Source organism: Dermacentor variabilis, chromosome 2, assembly GCF_050947875.1.
Source record: "Dermacentor variabilis isolate Ectoservices chromosome 2, ASM5094787v1, whole genome shotgun sequence".
NCBI lineage: Eukaryota > Metazoa > Arthropoda > Arachnida > Ixodida > Ixodidae > Dermacentor > Dermacentor variabilis.
The window spans coordinates 125185995-125213443 of NC_134569.1; the positions used below are offsets into that span (position 1 = coordinate 125185995).

The 27449-nt window shown below is 47.1% G+C and overlaps 1 protein-coding gene across 1 annotated transcript in view; it reads left to right on the forward strand.

Moving 5' to 3' along the window:
• LOC142572653 (uncharacterized) overlaps positions 1 to 23639 on the forward strand; it is a 338433-nt gene extending 314794 nt beyond the window's left edge. Inside the window, exons 2-7 of the mRNA XM_075681923.1 lie at positions 6610 to 6841; positions 13070 to 13143; positions 14477 to 14682; positions 15262 to 15366; positions 18557 to 18692; positions 20598 to 23639. Coding sequence (XP_075538038.1) covers positions 6610 to 6841; positions 13070 to 13143; positions 14477 to 14682; positions 15262 to 15366; positions 18557 to 18692; positions 20598 to 20767 — 923 coding nt within the window. The 3' untranslated portion in view covers positions 20768 to 23639. The remainder of the gene's footprint in view (positions 1 to 6609; positions 6842 to 13069; positions 13144 to 14476; positions 14683 to 15261; positions 15367 to 18556; positions 18693 to 20597) is intronic.
• The last annotated feature ends 3810 nt before the right edge of the window (positions 23640 to 27449 follow it).

Sequence of the window (27449 nt, forward strand, 5' to 3'; positions counted from 1 at the left end):
TCTGTCTGTCTGTCTGTCTGTCTGTCTGTCTGTCTGTCTGTCTGTCTGTCTGTCTGTCTGTCTGTCTGTCTGTCTGTCTGTCTGTCTGTCTGTCTGTCTGTCTGTCTGTCTGTCTGTCTGTCTGTCTGTCTGTCTGTCTGTCTGTCTGTCTGTCTGTCTGTCTGTCTGTCTGTCTGTCTGTCTGTCTGTCTGTCTGTCTGTCTGTCTGTCTGTCTGTCTGTCTGTCTGTCTGTCTGTCTGTCTGTCTGTCTGTCTGTCTGTCTGTCTGTCTGTCTGTCTGTCTGTCTGTCTGTCTGTCTGTCTGTCTGTCTGTCTGTCTGTCTGTCTGTCTGTCTGTCTGTCTGTCTGTCTGTCTGTCTGTCTGTCTGTCTGTCTGTCTGTCTGTCTGTCTGTCTGTCTGTCTGTCTGTCTGTCTGTCTGTCTGTCTGTCTGTCTGTCTGTCTGTCTGTCTGTCTGTCTGTCTGTCTGTCTGTCTGTCTGTCTGTCTGTCTGTCTGTCTGTCTGTCTGTCTGTCTGTCTGTCTGTCTGTCTGTCTGTCTGTCTGTCTGTCTGTCTGTCTGTCTGTCTGTCTGTCTGTCTGTCTGTCTGTCTGTCTGTCTGTCTGTCTGTCTGTCTGTCTGTCTGTCTGTCTGTCTGTCTGTCTGTCTGTCTGTCTGTCTGTCTGTCTGTCTGTCTGTCTGTCTGTCTGTCTGTCTGTCTGTCTGTCTGTCTGTCTGTCTGTCTGTCTGTCTGTCTGTCTGTCTGTCTGTCTGTCTGTCTGTCTGTCTGTCTGTCTGTCTGTCTGTCTGTCTGTCTGTCTGTCTGTCTGTCTGTCTGTCTGTCTGTCTGTCTGTCTGTCTGTCTGTCTGTCTGTCTGTCTGTCTGTCTGTCTGTCTGTCTGTCTGTCTGTCTGTCTGTCTGTCTGTCTGTCTGTCTGTCTGTCTGTCTGTCTGTCTGTCTGTCTGTCTGTCTGTCTGTCTGTCTGTCTGTCTGTCTGTCTGTCTGTCTGTCTGTCTGTCTGTCTGTCTGTCTGTCTGTCTGTCTGTCTGTCTGTCTGTCTGTCTGTCTGTCTGTCTGTCTGTCTGTCTGTCTGTCTGTCTGTCTGTCTGTCTGTCTGTCTGTCTGTCTGTCTGTCTGTCTGTCTGTCTGTCTGTCTGTCTGTCTGTCTGTCTGTCTGTCTGTCTGTCTGTCTGTCTGTCTGTCTGTCTGTCTGTCTGTGTTACCACCTAGCTGGGTCTCTGGGTAGCCCGCTAGCGCATCGGACTGCTAAGGTGACGTAGCTGGGTTCGTAGCGAAACATCGGATCAACTTCGGTCACTGATTCTGTGCCAATGTGTACGCACGTGCCTCTCTTCAACGAACCACTTTCACGCCGATATGGGTCACTGTAGATTCAGGACTGGGTAGGTACCGCTATCCCATGAACCTCTTTGACGCTGACTTGGAGCACTGAATATGTGCCACTCAGTCTCTGCTGGTCTTTGATGAACCTCTTTGATGCCAACTTACGTGACGTAAAAAAATGCTTAAATTTCTCCGTTGCATAGCGGAATCAAACCCACGTCACAAGGTCTACTCAAGGCCAGTCGGCCTACGCACTGGCAGGCTGCGCCACAAATGCAGTGGGTTCGTGCCGCTCTTTAATGAACATCTCGCCAACTTAGGCAACTCAGTATGTGCCGCGGAGTGTGCGGCAAGCCAAGGAACAATCTTCAGCTTTCGCTGTCACCGGCGCATAACGTTCTTGCCTCGGAGGCCACGCGCGGACTTCTCGGCAGTGCCACTAGATGGCGACGCGTGTCCAGAAATGAACGCGAGAGAGGAGCCCGATCGCCGCATGACCCGTTTCTCAGCGCTTGCACGTGCCGGCGCGCCATGCATATCTGAGGTCACGTGCAGGCTTCGCGGCAGCGGCGCCTGTTGGCGCCCAGTCTCCTTAGGGAAATGCGAGTCTCGCTGCAGTATAGGCCTCATACATAGCTCGTTCCGACGGTGGCAATGCGTTGTTTCGATTGCTCTATTCATTTAATACTAATACATTACTGTCGACAGTTATCGTGAGATAGATTCCGCCGCTTTATCAGTTTTCTTCCCTTTTGTATTTAGAAGCCCAATTAACTGTTTCGGCTCAACTTATTGTTCTTATCAGTATCCATCCCTGTAATGAGACGACGTTTCATTGCCTGGCCACCACATAACCCTTCCCTTTAAAAGCGTCATCATGTAAGTCGGACACATGCAATAACGCTCGACTGCAATGCACATAATAGTGTCACTCGATGAGACGTTTTCACCTTCTCCCGTTCGCTGCATATGTACGAATTTCAACAAAATGGCTTATCGGCAGAGGTGGTGTGGTTTTATTGTAAGGGAAGTTGTGTTAGTGCCAGTTACTGTTTGTCTATGTCAGTTGATAATATACAAGCGATCGCTCTGCGTCCTGTTGTATTTGTCCCTTCGCGCTTTCCTAACATTTAGGCCATGTGTACACGTTTTGCCTAGAACTCGTTCTGTTTGCGAGGCGCGGTCGCATTGAATCCTCCACGGCCAACTTCGTACCGCGAGCCGCACCATTCGGTTCGATCCGCCCACTGCGACCCAAATTAAATGAAGCACATGCGCAGCACGGTAAATCCAGTTTGGCGAAAGTGATCATGACATTCTCTAGTCGACAACTCTTCAAGTTTCGCGTCGCGCAACTTGCAGTTGTGTGCAGTAGAGTTTGCTTTCGAACTGAAAGGGCATGCGAATGTGCGCCTTTTAATAAACGTGGCTGTGTGGCATGACGCTATCGCCAGCACGTGCTGCTTCGGGACGGGTAACGTTGATATCACTCGTAAATAGTTTCCCGAGCCGTTTGCTCTGAACTTGTCGTTTACGATCCTTAGTATATAATTCATGAGATATACTAGAGATTCCGGAGGGCGGAAGTACCTGCGGAAAGGAGTACGGGTTTTACGACCCAATTTAAAGCGTCAAGTGGGGATCGCAGACTCATGGTCAGTTTGACGCAGCGTTGTCGGGGTCCTACCCATCTTCCCTTCCCTATTCCCATATTCCCCAACACCGCAGGTTTGGCTTCGCACGGACGCATGTCGCAGAAAGCCGTCCTTTCTCGCAATAAAAATTAATAATTCATTGTTGAATTGGGGAGAAATTCACACTTAGCTTACGGATTGCTTACAGCAGCGGTAAAGAAGCAAGCCACTTGCTTGATCTCGATATCCTTCGTAAATTGCGCGAGATCCAGGGACGCTGTTTCCACGTATATTATTTTTTTCTCACCTACCTTGCTTTGCTTCTTTCATAAATATCTTACCTCCTTGAGGAACTCGATATGCATTGTTAAAGTAATTCGATTTCGCGTTCAGTGGGCTGAACCGCGTCGCACCAAGCGCTCGAGGCGTCTCTACGGAAGTGGAAACTTGCTGTAACATGGATTCTCGAACTCAGGCGTGGCCCTCAACAAACGTGCCGAGACCACAAAAACTGCCGAAGTTTAATCTTCCTGAATATTATTACAAGGCAAGGCTACCAAATAGCCCAAACAGTTACCTTACCGATTTAATCTTCCGGTGAAGCCAGGCCGCTGGTGAGCGCATGCACAGAGCTCAGGGCGCCCGCGTCAAGGACAGAATAGTTCTACCAAAAGCAGGCGAGGTGCTGCCTACAAACTGTTAGATGCGCTAAATGCCTTCGAATGCACGAGACGAGGAGGAGGCGTGTGGTCTGGTGCGAAGAATCGAGCCCCTGTACACGTCACAGGCAGAAGGACGTGGCCTGAATGGCGTCGTGGCTTTGCACGCGGTGGGCGAAACGAGTCAAAAGGGAAGACAGAACAGGAAAATGGGTTCGCTGAAGTGTGTTGCCCTCGGGATACGCCTGATTTAGTCGATGTCTTCGGCATAGCGCTACAGGGCTGCGAGTTCTGGTTCCAGTGTGCACGCGACGGGTGGCGCGGCGTGTCTCGGACAAATCGTATTAACCCGCCCCCTTGTGGCAGGTTGTGACAGCGCGCATCGATGAGCTGGGTCTTCACGAGCTCTCCTCTCAACGCTCATGACTTCTCGACAGGCGGGCCGCTAGAAAGAATGCAGGTCAGAGGAAAAGACTGCAACTGCGAGGAGCTGGCATTTAGCAACACCTACGCAGAATCTGCTTGGTCGCATACACTTGGTACGGCGCTCTTGCTGTCCACAAATATTGATTTTCACCAACATGGCAGCACATGCACTCGATTGCGGAGCGATCGAAGTCGCTGCAAATCATGCCCACTCGGCCGTGTCTAATTGAAGGGCAGACATTTACATGTACAATCCGGTCCACTGTTAAGGAGAACGCTCGAATGTGGGGCGGTCACTTTGCTGGCGCTCTGTGAGCAAGTATAGCGGAAGTTCTGGCAATGCACGCACTGTACAGGTGTGTAGAAGAGTGCCAGTGCCACTAACCACAAGTAAGCTTCTGCAAAGCAAACACCACACTGCACATAATTGGATCACTTGACGTGCAGCCTGAGGAGACGTCAAGTAGGGAATATTGCGACCGTCTTCGCAGAGCAGCTTTTTGTCGTTGTTCGGAGCTGATAATGACACCGCTGCATATATCTTACTGGTTAGTACGTGTATGCAGCTCATTGACATTTGGACTGTTTAAGCGACAGCCATCTATACAACGTATTTGTTTACGTACTTTAGGAGCGGCATCATGTCCTCGTGTATGCTAACACTCTAATTATGACGGAAATGTGTGCACTGCAAAAGTGCTGGTTTTAATTGCAACGACTTGGATTGCAATTTAGTGGTGGCTGCAGCAGGAGAATCGCGTGGCGATGAATGGACGTGGCAGAGGCCAAATCGAAAATTTTAGAATATATTTCCCTTTGAATACCTCTATAAAACTAACTCTGCGTTCAGGACAGCATAGGGTATTGAATAGTTCGACTAACCATCAGAGTAAAATGTAGAACTGGCTAACCCATTCCCAGGCATCATACAAAAAGCAATGCTCGTCAACTAGGGGTGTGTTACAATTCTGGACGGCATTGGAGAGAGTCTACGTAGACACCTAAGGAGACAGCCGAGACAGCTTCGGAGGTCATCTTATGGAACGCGTTTGCAACCGTATGGCAAACGTGTGAAAGACGCTAATGCGACGTGACTCCCCCTTGTGGCGACAATAGAAAGTTGAGAAAAGCACACATTATTTCTCTATCTTAAGTCTCTGCGCCTGTGAAGCTATGAAAAACATGATGTGACTTACAATAAGGGCGTAGGAAGGTGCGTCTACGTTTTCTTGCGCGCAGACGACCTTCCTGTCGGTTTTCCAAGCGTCTTGCTACGCTGCCATCTTGTCTGGACAGGAAAGCAGCCTGCATTGTTTTTGACTTCGATTCTGTGTTCGCGAAGCTGTCTACTTTGACGTCTTCGTGAGAATTGGAACGAGACTTAAAAATGGCCCCTGTCTGCTTAGCTGTCTACTTTGCCGTCTATTTATACGGCGAGTATTGGAACACAGCCAAGCAAAGCTATCTTTTGTCTCTGGCACACGGCTCCGGTCGTCAAAGCAGGCGTAGCAAAAATGCCACCTCTCCTTTGAAGACAAGGGGAAACCGAGTGTATTTCAATTTAGACAACCATTTTTTCGCCGGCGATGGCTTTCCTAAACGCTTGGTCAACTGAGTCAAAAAAGTTCTCGTGTACCGTGCTGAACGCCAAACAAACTCTTATTTTATCTTCGCGCTGAAACAAATCGTACTCGTACCTGATAACCGATCAAGTACAGCGAGAGCGTTTGAGAGTTGGCCTGAAATAACGGAAAGTATACTCACACTGGGACTCGCAAGCGTCGTCCATGTGCTACAATCCTGTACTAAATCTGCACCTCACCTTGGGACAGTGAATCAACAAACGATGTCTGAATATCTTCAATGCAACAATGTGTACGCCTTCAAGTGAATAGTTCGTTTATTAAAACGATGCTTTCGATGCTTTCGTTTCCGCGGTTTGCGTGCGTTCTCCGGTCGGCTTCTTGCCAAGTAAGGTGGGCCAGACATAAATATAGCGCGAAAGTGAGCTGGGCTGATTCCACAGATGGTGTAATGAAAAGGAGGCCGATCCCGGAGATCGCGTGGATCGCCTACGGGTTTCTGCGTATTGCCGATTTCCCGGGCAGGAACGTGGTCATCATCTTGGAAAATGCGCTGTAGAAGAATATAAACAGTTTTGTACCATTTAATTAACAGCTTCACGAAAGCTCACTTCACATAGATTGCAAGATCTGCTTTGGACTGCACAATCTTGAATTGCATTTTTGCACAGCCGGCTACGGGGTGACTTATATCTCCCATTCTTTTTTCTAGTACATAAATAATAGCTGCAACCTGTAAATCGTATAGGCTGGTTGAAACTAAATTCTTCGTCTGTCTCAGTCACGTGCCGATGTTTGCGCCGTTACTCGTTTTCTTCAGGCATGTGCCAACCGGCCCAAGTTAGCACCTATTGCCGTGAACCTGCGTTCGCAAAATCAGTTTTGAAAAAAAAAAGAAGAAAAAGCGGCACTTACACTGGCGAAGTTATTGGCCCGCATTTCTAATGCGCCTTTGTGTCTTTTTTCTTTATTCTCTCCTCGCAGTGAACATGAGTTCTCCCGATGTGGCGGTGAACGCGCTGATCCTGGTGTTTCGTTCGACGAGCGGCGGCACCGAGCCACAGGGATACTTCGACAAGTGGTCCGACTCGCTGCGTCCGCTGCAGTGCGAGGACGGGCCGCCCAACGCGCTCACTAACGGCGACCTTTCCGGCAAGCACGACTTCTGGTTCTCCTGGATGCCGCCGGATTTGCCGGAGATCGACGTCGCCCTGAAGTACGCGAACCCAGCCGCACCCTTTTTTTGTGTGTGTGTGCTCTTCTCTTAAACGCGGTAGCATTGCCTTCGCTAACCACCCAGTCAAAATATCGTCGTGTGGCAGTATACCGATAAACGAAGGAGTGCGAGGAGAAGACTGGAGATTGTAAAGCCTGCACTTCAAGCAGAACAAGAGCACAATTTACATTCTTCTTTTAACGGAGAACGGCCTTACCTCCGGGCTCAGGACATATACACGACAGACGCCTGCACATTGCGACGTGAGTGAAGTGTGTGCGCAGAACGTGTTTGCGTATCGCACGTACGAGTACTTGGTTCACTATACGCTATCATCGTCATCCTCCCTCTCTCTCTCTCTCGTATTTCTTTCCTTTCTCCCTTTCTACAATGCAGAGCAGTAGGCCAGAGACAAAGCTCCAGCGGCTGACCTTCCTGTTACTGTCACATTAAGATTGTTCTCGTTGTTGACCACAAAACTTTGATGATCCAACCAGATGCGGGTAAATAAAGGAGATGCGGAGGGGAAGGGAACGCGCAGTGGTGTCTCACTGTTCTAGCTACCGTACGTTGGCTACTACGTGGGGGAAAACGATGTGGAAAGCTGACAGGGTCCGCATGGACTGCATAGTCTGCGTAGGCCGTTTCACAATTCATTCCATCGAGCAAAGTTGTATAACTTGACGTGTTAAAATGCAGCTTCTTTCGTGCACCAGTCTCAGCGATTGGAACATGAACACGCCTGCACCTCTTCCGCCACCTAGCATTGAAATTTCGCTGTAATAATTACTGTTCTTCACCTTGCGGGTTTCCGCAGGACTATTACGTCAAACTCTTGCCTTTGCTTCGAGTTGTTGAAAAATTCGACTTCGCCTTGCCATCTGCTAGCCGCCTGATTAGCTCAGGTCGCGGCTGCCCCGGAAAAGCGGTGCTCCTGGGTTCGAGTCCCGGACCCGGACGAATTTTTCTTCAACTGCGAGGCTTTTCTTTCGAGGAACCCGTACGGGTTTCCTTTGTCGCAATTGCTACGAAAAGGTGGTTGTCTGAGTTTCCCTTAATAATTGCTTCTCTTCACTTTGCGGGTTTCTGTAGAGCTATCACGTTAAATACTGACGGAAAGGAAAATCGTACCATTAATGTGAGCAACGTTCTTGAATGCTGGGGTTTTACGTGCCGAAACCAGGATTTGATTATAAGACCCGCCATATAGTGGAGGACTCTGGATTAATTTTATCCACCAGGGGATCTTTTATGTGCCCCTAATGCGTGGGACACCGGTGTTTTTGCAACTCGCCCCCATGGAAATGCCGCCGCAGCTGGAATTTGATCCCGCGATCTCGTGCTTAGTAGTGTGACGCCATGGCGGCTAAGCCACCGCGGCGGGTATTAAAGTTCTTGAGAAAATATACTAAAACTAAAGAAATTAGTATTTTTACGTCCTGATGACGCTGAAAAATTGCGCTGTGTGTTCACAAAACGCGCCAAGCGTCTCATCATGTTGGCTTCCATGCGGGAAATAATTAAGAATGTTGCATACCGTGTACTGAGGCGTGCACCCGTTGCCTAATGTTTGGATGATCGAGCTGTTGTGCTAGGGGTAATCACTTTGAATCCTGCCCTCGGACAATCTTGTTTATGTGCCTTTTTTAGCGAATTTACCACCGCTTTTCCGTATCGAGTATGTTTCAACCGTATTTTGTGGGCCGATCCCGGAGACAGGGCAGCCTGCCGCGCCAGTAAAATTACATTACTTTCATGTTTGAGTCTTGATATTGCTTCGCACTTTTAATATTTAATAGCCCTAGAAGATTTTAGATGAGAGGCATGCACTGGTTTGATGACTTCACTTTGTGGGCTGCCATTCTCAAAATTCTGCGGAATAATTTGTCAAGGATGTAGGAACTGGTGTATGCGGAACTTTGGTGATATAATAGTAGTATGTAAGTTTGACGTCAGAAGATTGAAAAAGAAAAACAAAAACAAATTGGAATAGTGTTACGCTTAGGGGTCCCTGGTGAATATCTGCAATCTTGGATTTATTGCTTTTGCATGAATCAGGCAATCCGTCACTCACGTGGAAACCATTACAGAGGGACACTAGAGAGCCGTCTGCAGCGCTCTGGTGATACTGTCAGCTTGACGCGGAAGCAAATTTCAGAAAACGTAGAACGTACGTCTCATCTTGGCTTCCCGTCCTAAGTATGACTTATTTTGGCAGCAGTAGTAGTGAAAAGTAGCGCTCCGTGCGGAGTTATATTGTGAATCAGAGAAATGGTGTATTTTCTTTTCTGGGAGGGAACTCGTAGCACGCGTCACGAAAGCCGGTGGCGATACCGAGGCCATCGCATACGAGGAGCTACTTTGCGCGAAGTAAAAAGATCCAAACAGAACCTCTTTAGCATAATGGACGCCAGGAGCAGGTTCCCTAATGGCCCTTATTTTGCATTTTTTTTTTGGAGGTGGGGAGGCGGCGTTCATTGACAAAACCTGGCGTTGTGCGCTTTGTCTTCTTTGTTTGCTTAGATTTCACTTGACGATGATTAAGTGCTTAAAGTAGTTTTCCCAAGAGTCGTACGTTTTATTTGCTCACGTGCCTTGCTCGCTCTTTATTTCTTAGCCATATTCACCAATCACAAGATACGAAGAATTAGCGCGTAGGTAGCGGTGTTCTGTAGTTCACTGTTTTTTTTTTTTGTTTGTCGAGTCACGTGAAACAATCTTCGGTAAGCTGGCGCCGGCCAAATGCCAATTTCATTGCACTGAGTAAAATCCCAGACAGGTTTGTATCATTAACGAGGTAGCTATTTTGTTTGGTGGCTTTGTCCCTCTACTGGGAGCGCTATAACGACTCTAACGATGTTTCGTTTCGCGGTGGTACTTTTACTTTCTTTTTCTATGAGGGGAGCGGGTGAGAGGAGGCGGAGGTTACCTTTAAACGGATAAGAGTTTATCGACAACTTTAATACCCTCGTCTGTGTGCAAGCGCATCAAGCTGTTAATGTGGAGCTGTTTCGTCCGCACATCCAACAGGGAAATCAGGAACTGCAGGGGTTCAACACCACGATGTACGACGCACTGAACGAAGATGTTCCGAAACGATAACTTGTTCGCGTGATCATGTAACTGAGTCGGGAACCTGATGTCCGAAATGTCATTTAGAACTGTGTCAGGAACTAAAGGTTGGGTTCGTATATTTAATATCAGGAGGTAGAAGCGGCAATAGCGATCACGAAAATATTAAACTGACGAATTTGATCGTAATCGCGGTATTCGAACTCGCCGCTGCCTTGGGCTATAAGCCGCTTTGCCTACGTATTTCGCACATGAAATGGGGGCGTCTTTGAACAGTCGAGTGCAAAAGTCTAGAGACTATGCCATATCCAATAATAATAATAATAATAATAATAATAATAATAATAATAATAATAATAATAATAATAATAATAATAATAGTAATAATAATTTCTTCAAGCACAGCCGTGCAACGTGACATTGTATGAAAGCAGGGCGCTTGTCAATCAGGTGCACGTGGGCAGTACACTTGATTTCAGGCTTTATGCCTAGGCTGAGAAGAAAAAAGAAATTTGGTGGCAACTTTGGTCTTTAAGCTTTTGCACTCGACTGTACGTAGTATGCGCTAAACTGGTGACAAAGTCTTAGTGGATTCTTAACACGCGTTACAGTGAGGAGTGCATTTCCAACAACAACAACAACAACAACAAAAGGAAGTTGCGTGACTAATGAAAAAAAAAATTGCACGATAAATTAAGAAATATGTAGAAATAAGATATGGCACCAAGGCAACCTGTAGGTAAGCTCCCCCATGTAACAAAGGACCTAATAAAGTAATAAAGAAAGCATGAAAGTGTTCAACTCAAGAGATGAGAGAATTCGCTGAACTGTCAAAACTGATCAACAAGAAGGCAGTAAGTGATATAGGAAAATTATAACGTGGGAAAGATTGAGAAAGCAGCGAAGAATGGCCGCAGCGTGAAATCAGTGAGAAGGAAAGTTGGCACAGGACAAGGCAAAATGTGTGCTCTGAAAGGTAAGCAGGGTACTGTCACCAGCAATTTAGATGATATAGTAAAAGCAGCAGAATAATGCTATACAGACATGTACAGTACCCAGAGCAGCAACGCTACCTTCATATGGAAGTAGTGAAAAAATAGACACAGAGGCAGCAAATACTGGGAACGGAGAGAGACCGCATGACCAGCTTTAACGAGATCACCAAACACTATAAATTGGGAAGGGCCCATTTCCCCCCGGCGCACTCCTCGTTAAATAGACGGCAAGGGACGGCGTTACGCCTCTTACAAACAGGTACATATCCGAACCCGGTGGCCTACCACCGCTACTACCCGGACCTTTACACGGATAGATGTAGATTCTGTGAAGAAAGGGCGGACCTACAACATATCGTTTGGGCTTGTCCTCGTACACCCATACAGAATAAAATAATTAAGACCAGAGAGCAGTGGGAGACCGCGTTGCTCAGCTGTGCACCGGAAGACCAACTCAAGGCAATCCAGCAGGCCGAAGATGCCGCCAGGGCCCAAGGGCTCGAGGCCGTCATTTAGGTAGAGGCCTAGGTCTCAAATCTGCTGTGCACAAATAAAGTTTATTCCTCCTCCTCCTCCAGAGGCTCCTTATATAACTAGCAATGAAGCCAGAATGGCCTTTCAAGACATGTCGCGGGGAAAAGCGGCAGGACAAGACGGAATAACAGTCGATTTAATCAAGGCTGAAGATGGTATTACGCTTGCGAAGCTTGCAGCTCTTTATACGCAATGCCTCAGGACTTCAAGTATACCAGAGAGCTGGAAGAATTCCAACATTATACTAATTGATAAGAAGAGAGACGTTAAAGAATTGAATAATTATAGGCCTATTAGCTTGCTTCTACTATTGTATAACATATTCACCAAGATAATTTCCAATACAATCAGGGCAACAGTTGACTTCAATCAACCAAGAGAAAAGGGTGGCTTCAAGAAGAGATATTCTACAATGAATCACATCCGAGTAATCACTCAGGTAACTGAGAAATCTGCGGAGTACAATCAACCTCTCGATATCGATTTCATAGATTATGAAAACGCATTTGATTCAGTAGAGATACCAGCACTCATGGAGGCATTGCGTAATTAAGGAGTGCAGGAGGCATACATGGATATCTTGGGAAACATCAACAACATTTTAGAGCTCCTTTCGTTCTCAAAAAGAAAAACAGATAATTAGCTATCAAGAAAGGGGTCCGCCAACAAGACACAATCTCTCCAATGCTATTCACTGCAATGTTATTGACTATTCACTGCATGCTTAGAGGAAGTATTGAAGCTATTAAGCTGGGAAGGCCTAGGAGTTAGGATCATTAGCGAATATCCCAACAACCTCCGGTTTGCAGACGACATTATTTGTGCAGCAACACTGCAGATGAATTTCAACAAATGATTGAGGACCTTAACCGAGAAAGTGCAAGATTGGTGTTGAAGACTAATATGCAGAAGGCAAAGGTAATGTTCAATAGCCTGGCAATGAAGCAAGAAATCATAATCACCAGTCAGCCTCTAGAGTTTGTAGAGGAATACCTGTATCTAGGTCAATTACTGACAGGGTACCCTCGCAATGAGAAGCAAATTTACTGAAGAATAAACATGAGTTGGAGCGCATACGGCAGGCATTACAAAATTCTGAATGGGAGCTTACCACTGTCGTTAAAAAGAAAAGTGTACAATCACTGGATTCTACCGGTGCTAACATAGGGGGCAGAAACTCGAAACAAAAGAAGCTCGAGAGGAAGTTAAGGACCACGCAAAGAGCAATGGAGCGAGAATTGTCAAGCGTAACGTTAAGAGACAGGAAGAGAGTGGTGTGGATAAGAGGGTAAACGGGGATAGACGATATTCTCATTGACATTAAGATTTAAAAAATGCAGCTGGGCAGGCCATGTAATGTGTGTAAGGTAGATAACCGGTGGATCGTTAGTATTACAGAATAGGTGCCAAGGGAAGGGAAGTCGAGGACGGCCTATAATTAGGTGGGGTGATGAAATTAGGAAATTTGCAGGCGCAAGTTGGTATCAGCTAGCTAACTTGAGAGCGCCGGGATAGGCCTCCTTCCCGCCGTGGACATAAAAAAATAACCTGTTGATGATGATGATAATAACGTCCTAGTGCTGTCTCATTTCTCGCTTTCTCCCTCGCTTTCTCTTTCACGACGCAGGGGCACATTCGTGGTGAACAACGAGTACTGGTATGACATCGAGATCGCCAGCGCTTTCCAGGTGGATGAATTCCGTGAGTAAATATTAGCCAGCTACGTTGTTGTGCTCGCCCGATACAAGTGTGGGTTATTCGCGTGAATGTGACTTTCAACTGTTACATTCAATTACTTACATCAAAATGTATGGGTAAATTTTGATGTGCGTGTTCAGGTCAGCAGCTTAAAAGGGAAGCGCCATTCTAGATAAGTGATTGAGGAGCGCTCTTAATCGGGTTAACCTTATTGACACTTGGATGTACGATTTATGCGTTTACTTGTTTAGATGTTGCGGTGCGATACATGGAGTTCTGAGTATAGCAAAGCCTGATAAATATCGGCATCTGGGCCGAGTGATACCGATTCCAGAGATGCTAGCGAAATCTAAACCACAAGGGAGGCGTCGGAAAAATTTTTTAATAGTTTGTGTTTTAGCACGTCTATAGCAACAATGTGAATATTCTTTTTTAAGTGTTCGGACATCACTCCACCAAATTGACCAAGGTACATTTGAAACTTGAATGAGCGGCTTTCTTTCACGACGTTCTGAAAAAAATAAAATGTTGCTTAGTAGCTTTGAGAGAAGCGGGCACTTCACCTCGTTTTCACATATTACAAAACTTAATTCTGCGCACAGCAGCTGCTGCTCTGCAGAAATCACGTGTCTCCACATGCCAGAAGTTAAGTTCCGAGCAAATTCTACGGCATGGTGAACAGCTTGGTACTTTACAAATGAACTTACAATGTCCCACGGTGCTCAATGCTCACCTAGGGAACCTTTAGGAAAAATAATTGGCGATAGCACAACGTGTTTGGATTCGATGCATTATTTTGATTAGCGCCGCTTGTGATAATTATTGTGAGGCAGTTTACGTTCATGAAGCTTTTTTCAGTGTTGTCGCAGAAAGTTTACAGCTTGTCCTTTGGAAGCTGAGCCAAAGCACTTAACTTGATGTTGCTTTATTTGTGACCCATCATGATTAGAATTAAATGGAATTCTGGGGTTTTACGAGCCGGAACTACGAGTTGATTATCGGGCGCTCCGTAGTGGGGGACTCCGGATTAATTTTGAGCGGCCTTCACGATTGAAGTCTGTGCTTCGTATATAAGTTTGTACTTGTTAAGCTCGTTTTGCCCGTGTGACTCGCTCGTTTGCTGGTAAAGCCTTGCTATAACGTCACACCGATCTTCGGTAACACTTCACCTCCGAGATCCCCTGCTTCGCGAAGCTGCTTTCGTTTGCGCCAACGCGCAAGGCGAACCGTACAGGTCTTCGAGAAAGCAGTGGGCCGGTGCACATCCGCAGGCGGTCAAAATATTCGAGACTTGTGCGAACGACCAACCATGACCCCTGTCGCCGTCCTCTCGCAGCTGTCTCCATGGAAGGCTGCGGCCAGGTGAAGAGCTGCGTGACTCTCTCGCGCACGCGCACCAAGTGCGAGAAGGCCAGCCGCTGCGACCTGACCGTCACGTACGCCCTGAGCGCGGACAACCGGACGCTCGAGGTGACGATGGGGGGCGTCGCATCCATGGCCGGTCGCTACCTGGCGATCGCCTTCACCAACGACACCGAAGCCGTGAGTTATGCAGTATACTTGGCCGTACCGCAGACTTGTATTATGCACGGTGTGGTGCAACTCGTGAAGCGATGCGACAAGTCTTCGGCACGGTATCCGCCATCTTGGGCTTTCCTCGAGTGGTGGGTACCCGTGTCCTGTGGTGGGAATCACTTAAATAAGGAGGCGTCAGAATGGTACGGACGCTTACACGCGGTTCGTATGGCTGTGGTAGCGAAACGTTAAATAAGTCTGCCGGTTTCACGACGAACACGTCATGGCAGCGTAAAACGTTAGACTAGTTGGTTCTGGGAGATTCGAAATGTAACAACGCGACTTCAGAAAAAAAAGAAGAAATAAGGATACGAGGGGCAGAGAAGGACAAATGCTAACATTCAACTGGGAACTTCCCAGTCGGCTCTCCAATTTTCGTCCTCGTCACAAGTCGGAGTTGTTGCGTTTTGAACATGCCGTCTGACAGATGCATCAAGTAAAAAAAAAAGACTCACGTCTTCTCACATGTCCTCTAGCAGCTCGAAGTGTGTTAAATATATATAAACGTGCCCACTGGTGAACCTATGCCTGGAAATTTCTGCGCAGCTCAAGGGCGCCAGCATCTTTGCTTGCACTCGGACCGAAAGGCTGGCGGAGGTGCGGCACTTCACGCTTGCCGATGACAAGAGCATGCCCATGGAGACGAACCAGGTGAGGTTCCTCCCGCCTAGATCCTGGGCAGTTTTATTCCATTGCCGATTTGTTGCCCTCTTACTGCTCAACGCAGGTGTTGAGGTATGCGTATGCGCAACCGGAGAAATAAACATCTGTTAAGACTTCCTCGCGTGCTTGCGTAAAGTGCCAAATTTGTTTGGACATTGTACCAAATCGAAAGCGAAGGACAGCTGCGGCAAGGGCTGTCGGAGCCACACGTTACCCACACCGTGCGTATCTTTCCGCAGTCGGACAGTCTTGTCTTCTTCTTTCTTATTACTTTTACTTTCTCTCATATTTCGTACCCATGTTCCCTTCCTCAGTACAGAGAAGCCACCCCAAAGTATCCTGTAGTCACACTCTCTGTCGTTACTTTTACCTCTCTTTCTCTTTCTCTGCCAGATTCCTTACCGTGTTTATCTGCAGTTTGTTCGTTCATTCGTGCGTGCGTGTATGCGTGTTAGGAGAGTACTTATCGTATGTTTGATGTGTTATTGCCGTACGATGCGAGGTGATGATAAAAAAAATTCCGGGGCTTTACGTGCCAAAACCACGATTTGATAATGAGGCACGCCGTAGTGGAGGACTCCGGAAATTTGGACCGCCTGAGGTTCTTTGACGTGCACCTAAACCTAAGTACACGGGTGTCTTCGCATTTCGCTCCCATCGAAATGTGGCCACCGTGACCGGGATTCGATACCGCAACCTCATGCTTAGCAGCCCAACACCATAGCCACTAAGCAACTACGGCGGGTGGGGTGGTGATACTGCTGCCCGCCTCAGCGGCTTGAGTTGACTTGTCGCGCAGCAGTTCGTTCTATGAATGGTTGTTTCAAAACTCTGATTACTAAGTAACTTGGCTGACTATTACTTATGTCCGAAGGTATCTTTTCGGTTTATCTCTCTTTGCAAACGTTTTTCCTCCTTTTGGAGTGTCTTATTCTCCTAATGTATCACAATGGTCTCTAAGTGGTAACTCAACTTTATGTGTAGAAAAACGCGTAAATTTGTCCTGTTATTTTGGCACACATTAATGTTGGCCTTTCACTTTCGCGCGTCTGAGATGGCTGTCACGATAAACATCTATGGCAGTCAATCATCGTTGTATGCAGGGCTTAACACAGTACAAGACTACACACAGCGTGGACTCAGTGGCTTCCGCTGAGCGCGAGGTCGCGAGCTCGATTCCCAGCCGTAGTGTGCGCATTACGAGGGGGGCGATATGCAGAAAACGCTCGTGTACTTCAATTTAAGTGCACATCATAAAGATTTCTTTCAAGTGGCAAAAATAATTCGAAGCCCTCCGCACCAGTTATTCTTGAGGCCTCTCATGTGAAGCTTCTGGGCTTCAACCCAATGTTCACGCCTTGCACCGAAACACACGAGACTACTAACCTATACATTCGCTCCGTCTTAGAATACGCTAACGTCATCTGTTTTACACACACGTCGACTAACTTATCAGAACTAGGAAAGGTGCAAAGGAAAACTCTGTGGTTCATTTTTAATAAGTACAGGCCCTATGACTCCCCTACAGACCTCTTAGCTGGCGCAGGTTGTAGAATACTACCTGTGAGGGCCAGACAAACCCGCGCTTAAAACTCATCTAGCAACTTACGCACGCCAGCTTTAAGATTCACCAAGCGAAGTGCGCCGCTTTGTCTACGTCGCGTCTATCGCGAAAAAAAAAAAAAACGCCCATTTACACTAAACTAATGTTCACGGTGGCACATTCAAGTTTTCATTTTTCTCACGTGCGGTCAAAGAATGGTATCTTCTCAACTCAGAGACAGTTTTTTCTCCCCCACTTTCATCGTTCATCAACGCACGGGGGACATCAAACACACAAGACGCCGCTTAACGCACCCAAATATTTTCGCTGTATAATACTTGCGTTTCTTGCGCATAAAATTTCTGCTTTTCAAGCCCCAAACTGTGGTAATTACTGCGTTGTCCTCTGTATAACTTATGTAATTTTGCACGGGTCATTGATGCGATGTTTCTATACAAATTTTATGGCAAATTCGGCTAACCGCACCTGTTTGCAGTGGGGCGCCCCCAATGTGCCGTTTCATCCAATCATCGTTGCCCCAAGGCGCCCCGGTGCGCACCTGCGATTAGCCGAATTCGCCCTTAGTAATACTCTGTTTCTTATTGAGTGGCGTTGGTATACTAACGAAAAGTCCCGTATTTCACATCGTCATTGGTAATTTTTTTGCAATATCTAACGTAGCTTTTCTTCTTTCTTTTTGTGTTTTTACTGCACCATCCAGCATGAGCTGTGTTTCCGTTGTAAAACTGTCTGCTGCAAATGTAAATGTAAATGCCCGCCTGCTTTGGTCTCACTGAGACTGGCAGTATCGCAAACAACAACAACAACGACGACGACGACGACTACAACAACAACAACAACAACAACAACAACAACAACAACAACAACAACAACAACAACAACAACAACAATAATAATAATAATAATAATTCAACCACAATAAAAAGTAACTTTTTCAGAAAAACTGGGCCCATTTGGCATGCATTATCGCGCGCTCGAACATATGGCCCTCTGTTGGTGGGAGCCCCAAGATTATTCCAGTGTCTCTACGCAGCGACTTCATAGCTTTGGAGCGGAGCTCTTTCACGCGGCAACAGGAGCGAATGGAAGCAGAGGCAACAATGCAAGGCCCGGGTGTTTCGACAATATGTCTAATATAATAAACAACTAAATAATTTTTTCGTGCCTTCATTTGGAATGGCGGCCGTTGGCAGTCACGAACACTTTTTTTCAGCTGATGATACCGAAGTAATGCGGGAGTTAGTGTTCGCTGTTACGTACTCTGCCCCCAAAACTTTCACGCAAGGTTTCGGTTCAGTTCAGCTTATCGTCCCTAAAGACCCCCGGAAGGAATGTCGCACGAGGGAAAAGCTTTAAATATGTTGCGCATCACCTAGACCTCATTAGCTACATACGCCATGGGATCAACTGCACGCTGTTGGAACGAGGACGGCCGAGTGATTCTACATATCGCATGCCTCTCTCTCTCGTGTGTACTCTCGCAAGTTATGAATACGCTTGCGCGCGCCATGTTACGCGCCTTCTTCTGAAGGCCTGCAGGGGGTCACGTGCCCCCAAGCTCGCCCTCAGAGGTTTATGGAATGAGCGCGCGACGATTCCTCGCCGCATGCGCAGGTCCTTGAGAACACGGCGTTTGAGCAAGACGGCGAGCGCGTCTGGTGCCGCTTCGAGACTCCCGTGCGCGTGGCCGGATTCGACCTGGCCGCTCCCCTCTACCAGCTGTATTTCTGGGGCCAAGCCAACCTCACTTGTGAGTACGACAGCTAACCGCACTGCAATCGCACTCTGTTTTTGGAGCGCGAGGACATGTTAAAGGGAAAAAAAAACATACCGCGAGGTGTCCGTCAGAAAGGACTCTGTATGTTAATGTGTCACTAGATTCAGCAGCTATATGTAACGCATTGATGCGTTACCTATAGCTGCTGTATATGGCAACACATTGACGCTCAGCTTTACGCTTCCGGTGTAATCTGCGCTCCCACGCTGCGCCCGTTCGGGAGGCGGCGGCGGTATGTGCCAGCAAGACGCAGTTTTCACTCCTCAGTCTCTTATGCTGTGGGGGTGTACCAGTCGGAGCCATTGCGGCTACTGCTTATGGGTGTTTCGCAACGCAGTTTTCTGTAATGGTGCGATGGATCACTTTCTTTAATGCCATAGGTGTGCTACCTTATATATAAGCGGATGCAACCACGCTTAGTGCTTTAAATTCTGTAAGATCTTCCACGCACGTTCTGAAATCAGAATGCCGGTCACTGCGGAGCCCAGAACATCTCAGTATAAGGGATCCTGGGCATGTCGCGTGGCTGGGTAAGTCCACAGCAGAAGGTGCACGTTGGTGTCTTGTACCAGGGTCGCAGAGTTTGCGCGGATGGCGTCTCCGTTTATGAATTTCATGACCGGAGTGCATTTATAAAGCCCTTCCAGTTGCTAGTAGTAGCAGGGCTGAAGGCCACACATATTTGTCGAGATGCAAGGAAGAGAGAGAGAGACAAACGGGGTGGGAAAGACAGCGATGTTAACCGGTGAAGATTCTTGTTTGCTACTTTGCACTGGTGGGAAAGGTGAAGAGAAATAAAGGACGGAAAACATAGTGGAGAGAAAATCCAAAAACAGGAAAAAGAGATAGAGGAGGTTGAGAACATCTGTGAGAAGTAGTCTTTCTATAACGGGCCGCTCGAACGCAACTGCATATCGAAATATTAGAGAGTTTTAGTTTAGGGGACGCAAGGCGTTGGGGCCCCTAGCGCTTGGGTGCGTTTGCGTTTGCGTAGGCAAGCAGAAACACGTTGTAGGTTAGCGGCCCCAAACGCAAGCCGCAGTGAGGTCGCATGCCCTCGCAGCGCCATCAACGTCTGATCTTTGCTGCGTTATCATTTTTTAAAACAAGAAATCAAGCATATGGAGTAAAGCACATAAAACTATTCTTATTAAAAGCAGGTAATAGAGAGGTTTAGAGTGTCCGGTATTCGGGTCAACGCAGGCTGTGGCTTTGGGGCGGAGCCATGTAGGGGAGCAGTCTGCATGGTGCAGCCACCTGGTGGCGCCAAGCTCCAACAGACAAAAACAGCTAATATTGCAGTAACCAAGTGTATTTTACTTTGCTACGGGTTTAAATTTTGGCAGCATCACAATTACACCAGTGCCGAAAATTTACACCAGCAGCGAAGTAGAATAGACTTGGTTACAGCAATATTAGCTGCTTTTGTCCGTTTGAGCTTTGTGCCGCCAGGTGGATGCACCATGCAGGACGCTCCCGTTTATGGTTCCGCCCCAACTGCGTTTATCCGATAACCGGACACGTTAAACCTCTCTTATGTGTGTAAAAACGACGCCTGTCGACACTTGGCGAAATATTTATTAGATTATCTACCCGCTAGCTACTCGTAAGTTCTACACCGCGAGAGTCACGTGGATAACGTGACCACTTAGGGGCAGCGATGTTTTCGGCCGGCCAAACAACCCAAGGACGCAAGCAGACGTAGCGGTCTGCGCATGCGCAGTACCGTCGCCCCTAGTTCTTGCGTACGCAAGCCGCTTGCGTCCCCTAAACTAAAGCTCTCTATTGATGGTGGCGTTCCAGGGTTCTTGACAGCGTCTCCACTCATATTCTGTTACAATTTCCTTTTTTTTTCTCTCTCACTATCTCGATTCACAGCTGGCCAGATCGAGATGAGTCCACCGTACAAGACTTCGAAGGAGCCCATACAAGTGGGCGTGGCCCAACACAGCAGGCTCACCAGCGCCTCCTCGCGAGAGAGCGCGCCGGTGTTGGCTGTACTCGTCGCGGGACTCGTGGCGTCGATACTCCTGCGGCCCATGTCCTAATCTCTGTTGCAGCGAAGTTTGCTCGCGTTGCACGATTTCGTCGCGATTTTGCGCGAATTCGCAACCTCTGCTGAAGAGTTCGCACGTGACACCACAGTCGCTGGTGGTGCACACGGCAGATTTCTTCGTCTCTTCTTTTTTTTTTCCTTATGTGCACGGTGATTAATTACTTTCTGCGTGCAGGCAATGTTGCCAGAACTCAATACGCGCTATACCGTCTTCAAGTTGGGATAGTGATGCGAAAGCTACTTTTGTTGCGACGGTAGCCGACGTTTGACATAGCACACCCGTGGGCCATCAAGTTTGCAACGGGATTTTTCTTTTAATTGATCCTGCTAGTAGCAGCAGGGGTATGATAGTAGCAGCGTGGAAGGCGCGGTCCTTACGAGCCAGTACTTGACGATGCCGCCATCTGACCAGATCGAAGAAGCATCACTTTCCGCCAGAGGAAGACTGCCTACAGCTTCTGTAGCTGTGGTGGAACGGTAGTGGTCGTGTAAAGGAAAGCGGCAAATCAAAAACGAGAAAGCGCGCATGTTTTGAGACAATGGTGTACGCTCGGCTGAAGTTCCTCAAATAATTTTACTTTTCGCCAGGCGACCTGCGCTTTTTACACGAGCGTGGTCACATTATAGAGCGCGCTGCCCTCCAGCAAAGCTCCACGGGCATTATGTGTCACTGTTGAAGGGGTGTTGGTATGCTTGATTTTGTGAGCATTCTCTGTGTCGTAAAAAAAAAAAAGAAAATGTCGATTCGTAAGTTTAAAGCGAGCGCGTGTCACCTTATACGGAAGCCTCGTCTGCCAAAGCCTGTGCGCCCACTTGACGGACGAGATTTCGAGGTTGTATTAGAAGTCGCAGTCGCGAAGACAGACGGCTGCCATTTTCTCCGAATTGTTAGTTTGTAATAGTAGCTCCAATTATTTCATACAGGCATCTCCTTTCGCTGGCTCTGCATACTTCGCAATTGGATAACTTAATCGGCAGCAGTGAGCGACGAATGGCTAGTCGATGTAGCATGGCCGGAAAGTGCACACTTTGAACAAGAAATATGCATTCTAGCCGGCAGTGACGAATATATGCCCCCCCCCCCAAAAAAAAAAAAGAAATCGAATTTCCTTACAATAGGCCTTCATTTTCGTATGATAGGCACCTTCATTTAAACCTACTGAGGCTGTTAATTGACGGCCGGCGTTTCGGTCACTGCCTGCTGAGGTAGTGCGGATGAGTACTAGCAAAAATGAGCGGCGCCGAGGTCGTTTGCGACAGTTTTGTTTGCTGAACTATCTCTGGCTTTCGACAGCAGACGGAAACGAAAGTTATCGTCTCCAATTGTGTGTCAGGTACTATATATAGTGGGCTGGAATTTTGAAGTTCTTCAACACGGCGTGGCAACGATATTGTGCAGAGATGCAAGGAAACGAAATGTTCGCTCTGGTTGCCCTCAAATCGACGACTGCCATCAGTGTACTGCCGCGATCTTCAGAAAAGGACGCGCGCTAGCGTGGGGCAGGTAGCCTCGTTCCCTACTACAACGACGACGCACAGCGGCCACCATTCGAAGCAACGGGGAGAGTGGTGCCGTAACGTGGACTGCCGGCATCCAAAGCTGGCAGTGCTTTCCAGCTGGCAGTGAAAAACAAAGCGCCCTAAACTGCGCTGCTTCACACCATAGCCATGCTTTGCGCTAAGCCTGGAAATAAAAGCGACTTATGCGCGTGCGAATTGCGCAGCCTGGCGTTCGCGGCATGACACGAGGAACAGGTGGCGTCTCTTGCTTTCTTACCGGCTCGCTCGCGGCACATTGCAACAACCAAGTTGTCAGCGCGGCAATTCCGTCTGAATCAAGTTAAGCGAAAAAGTACTGGTGAGAAGGAACGGTTGAAGCGACGGTGGTGCCAGCGTCCATAAGAGCTGCGGCGCTTTTTTTTTTTTGTGCGTTTTCAGTTTTTACCGTCGCGATCGGTGCCGTACGAGACTGTCAGGTTTCCGCTCATGTAGCTCACGATAGCACTAGGATGGCGCATTGGTTGCAATAACTTGTATCGTGCCTCCCTTTAATGCTGGCATTAAAATGCCGCTATAGCTGTTAGCTGTTCGCAGCGTAAATATGCACGATCAAGAACAGTTCGGTAAACTAACATAGGAGAGGCCTGCGACTGTTTGCGCCTTGACTCAGGCAGGTAGGTGCGTAAGTGGATATATATATGCAAACATTAGGAGAAAAAATAACTTTCTTCTTGAGTTCAGATTGAGGCTCATCTATGGCTGTGACGCTTTTCACTTGTTTTTCGCGCGATGAAGGTTTCCTCTTCTGTCGAAGCACTCCAAGTTAAATGCGCAAGCACATAAGTATGGAAATCGTAACGACAGATGATGCGCTATCATTATAGTAGCTGGTCTCCTAATCAACTTGAGACACTGTGAACGCGACATTTCTGTACCGAACACAAACCATAACAACTGTCTAAGGCACCTTGTTACCGACAGCGCTGAGTGGGACAAGAAATGCGTTAAGTCTAGAAATAGCGTAGTATTTACAGGAACGCGCTTTGATCGTTGTGCTGACGCGTGCGAGCATATCCTTGGCAGCACTGTCGCGTTTTAAAGGACGTTTCTTGCAGTTATCTAAAACTACTTTCGTTTCGGGTTTGCTTCTCGCATATCGCTATATAATCTTTATTATTAGCTATTCTTACCGTTATTTCTTGCAGAATAGGTTTGTTGTGCGATGTATATTTCCGGTGTAGTTTTGGCACTGACATCGAAGATGTAGCATTTCAGGGAAAAAAAAAAAGAATTATACAGATAACACCGCGTACAACTCGGCGGGCTCGCTAGTCACTATGTCGCTTGCATTCATGCAAATCGCTCTCGCCACCAACGGCACACCACACGCACTCAGAGCACGAGCGGGCCTCGTTGAAGCTGCCACTCATTATTTACCGCAGTCAGGTCGCTCGCGCGCTTCCATCACTTCTTATTATTTTTTTTTGTTTTTGTTTTGAAGGGCGCGAAAACACGGCGCCGCGAATGGCTTACAGCACTGCCCGCACGGATGTGACGTGCGTAAACCACGCATCGCACAAATAGAAGGGACGAGACGATTCCGACGATTCTGTCGTTCTAGGCAGAAGGAACTTATGCATGGAGCGCGGCGACGTTCTCACTGCGACAAGTTCTTTTTTTTTTTTTTTTGGAGGGTTCCGCGTCGCCGTGCTCTTTAATGGTAGAATTGTAACAACTTAGCTTTGTTAGTGCAGCAGTATATAGACCGGAACGGTGCTCGCCCCGCAGTACAACTGCTGTGCGGTAGAAAGCGAAGACGAGACGGAAGAGAATCTGGCGAAGGAATCCTTTTAAAGGGTGCGACAGCCTGTTTCAACGTTGTTATCCACAAAAAGCAGTTCTTCTTGTCTTCTTTTTTGTTTTTTGCTTCCGTGCTAGCGCGCTGTCGCAAGAGATGTACGTACGGCAAGCAGGCCTTCTCGTTGCCCCTGGACTTGCGTTACTAACGAGGGACAATTATGCAAATTCGCTTGGCCTATTGGCAAACCGCCCCAAAACCGGAGGGGGCAATTAAATTCACTTTATTTTTTTTTAAATTTTTTATATAGGAGCAAGTCTGCTACGTGGTATATTTGAACGACTGTAGCTCTTCGCTTCACAAATTAGATGTTGAATTGAATAGTACAATGAACGAACTATAATGTTTAGAAGCCATGAGGTGATTTAAGCCGCCCACGACCGGTCCAGCAGAGGCCTGCTTGCGGTTAGGAGGCAGACGTAAGCGTTGGCTTCTGCCAATGTGTCACTGTCCGTTGGCTACAGTACAGTTAATTGCGAAGTAACAAATCTTTACTCCATTAGTACATTTTTATTATTCTCTGTTGCATTCATGTTTTACGAGCTGCAGTTTATTCATCTTCATTTTTCCCGAGCCCGTAGGTCATTTCATTTCACTTTTGCTATATAAACCTTACATAAAAAGCAAATTGTCACTTCGTGTTGCCGTTCTTGACTGGCGCCTTTGCTTTTTTGTTTGAGTTAGGGAGGAACCGTATAACCAGCTCAAGAGGAGGAGGAGATTAGTTGTCCTCTGTGCAATCACCCGTGCGAACGCATTCTCCTTTCACATTCCTTTATGTGCTCTTGTTGCTTACCGAAGCCGAGCAGTCGCTTTAAACACAACCAAAAGTCATTCGCAGCGACACTTACCTTCTTACTCTCAGGAAACTCTCGTTTGCCACCTGTTCACATTCCAATTCTTTCGAAACACTGAAACATCAGCGAGCATAGGCTACTGCAGTATTCTTATTGCTACATTTTTTTTTTTTACGCTAGTGCAGTCATGGAGAAATGCTTCTCCGCGGGCAGGACTTTTTCGCGTTCTGCATTCGACATTGAAGGCCTAAACGTGGAACCTTAAACACCGCCCCAATCTTGAGCTAGTAGGTAAAGAGAAACGGCAGTTTGCACGAGCATAGTTCTGACCAATGTTTTGGCTCGTCACGGTAATGCGTGCAACGAAGGCGGATCACCGCATTAGGTAGCTTGGGCACGTCCTGATCTTTGGCCGTTGGTCGTCCGTCGTAAGCGGGAACAGATTACACCCGGGGACGGGGCCCCGCCATATTTTCATATTCCTAAGGTGTCGGGTACAGCCGCTACTACAAAGGCCAGTCGAAGCAAAGGTCGTGGAAGGAAACTGCCGTCATAAAACTTCTGTTCCTCCTTCTTTATATATATATATATATATATATATATATATATATATATATATATATATATATATATAGAGAGAGAGAGAGAGAGAGAGAGAGAGAGAGAGCCGCTTCGTCATCAAATTCATATTTACTTGCGCTACAGAAAAAGACAAAAAAATATGGTACGCTATTACACTGGCTTTCATGACAATGTTTGCATAGGAATTAGCTCCAGCGGCTGAGGTGACAAATAAGGTACAAATAGAGCCTTGAAGAAAGGCAAGCAATGACTGAACGAGCTACGCTGGATTAGATGCGTTCGCGTAAAGGACCCGTCAAAAACACTTGAAACAAAATACCAGGGAGAGAGGTAAGGACCGAAGGAAAGAAAAGAAATAGAAAGGGAGGAGAGGTAAGGATGTTAACCTCACAAGAGTGACCGGTTTGCTGCTCTGCAGCGGGGTCGGTGAAAATCGGTTGGAACGAAAGAAAACAGAATGGTATAAATTAGTGTGAACGACTTAAAAATATTCCGACTTTTTCTATCTTCCTTCAAAAAAAAAAAAGCTGTTTCTTTCGTCATTCCACTTGTGAGTTCGTCCTGGGTGTCGTCATATGGGCTGTTGCTTCTGATAGCGGCTCGCCTTGGTGCGACTTGTGCGCGCCGTAACTGATGGACTCTTTCTGCAATACTGGTAGGTTTTGAAACGCGATGTTTTTTACACCAAGTGCACGTTTCCTTAAGCGTTTTCGGCATGAACGTACGCGTATCCGTTTTGTAATCTTAGAGGGGCGTTACTAAGACAATTCCTCCTCTCTCAAGCCCCTTCGCGAGTTTTATATGCACCCTTGGATACCGTGGAACACCCGCCAGTGCTGTGGTCTGCCCACATTTCCCGCGCTTTATTTTATTTTATTTTATTTTTTTATTATTATTATGCTCACTGAGCACGCATGCACGAACTGTTGAGAGCTCGCCATCTTATTTTTTAAGCTTTACCAAAAAGACAAAGCTCAACAAACAGATGTGCAATTCGAATTTATGTGTTGCTAGAATCGAAACTAAGTCCCTATTTACTCGTACACCGTCAGCAGAGCTGCGTTTCGAGTAGTCATTACGGGTGTCGCGCAATTCGTGTTACCTTTCTTTATAGCCGTCTTGTTTGGACCACTGCGTTGATCGCGTCACCGCAAGGCTATTTTTCAAATCACGGAATGAAGCTTGTCCCAGTTGGGCCTGTTTATTATTATTTGTTTCTCGATAACGTTACAGTGAAATCGTCCCAAGAACTAGTCATGCAGCTGCCTCTGCTTTAGAAGTGGTATGTATGGTGTGTATAACGCGTAAGTCTGCTTTACATATATTCAACCAAAATGAGGCATTTGCATCGCAGGCTGCTTAGGCTGCCGTCACGAGCGTTAGTTATTCTTTTACTACGTGTTTAATTGGGCCGGTTTGAGTATCGTTACCTTTACTACTTGTCTATGTGCGTGCTGTATTGAGCGCTATTTCCTGTCTGCTGTGTCACATCCCGCTGCCATTATTCTGTTTTCGGACAGCTAAGCTACTCGCTGCTTGTAGTACGCTATCTTATCGCGTCCCCAGCATTATCGAAGTTGTATATATGTTCTCTCTTTCTCAACGTAGGCGCTTGCAAGTGAGTGTGTGCGCAAACCGTGACTTCGTTTTTATTGGTTATTGATTCTGATGAACATATCAGAGTGCACTGGCTTGATGTGAGTGTGTAAATAAAGAAATATTAGCAGCAATGCGCGTTCCTGTGCTTCGTCATGGTGTTTTTTTTCGTTCTGTGACCTTGTATCTGTAACTCCTCAGCAAATCAGTAATTCACCGCCTTCTAGCCAATGCACAGTAACGAAGTGCAAATGTTAAACTTGTGCTATCAATTAGAAATGTGCTTAATTATCACGAAAGTTCGTGGCGTTGTTTGGCTTTGTCCGAATTTAAGTACAATT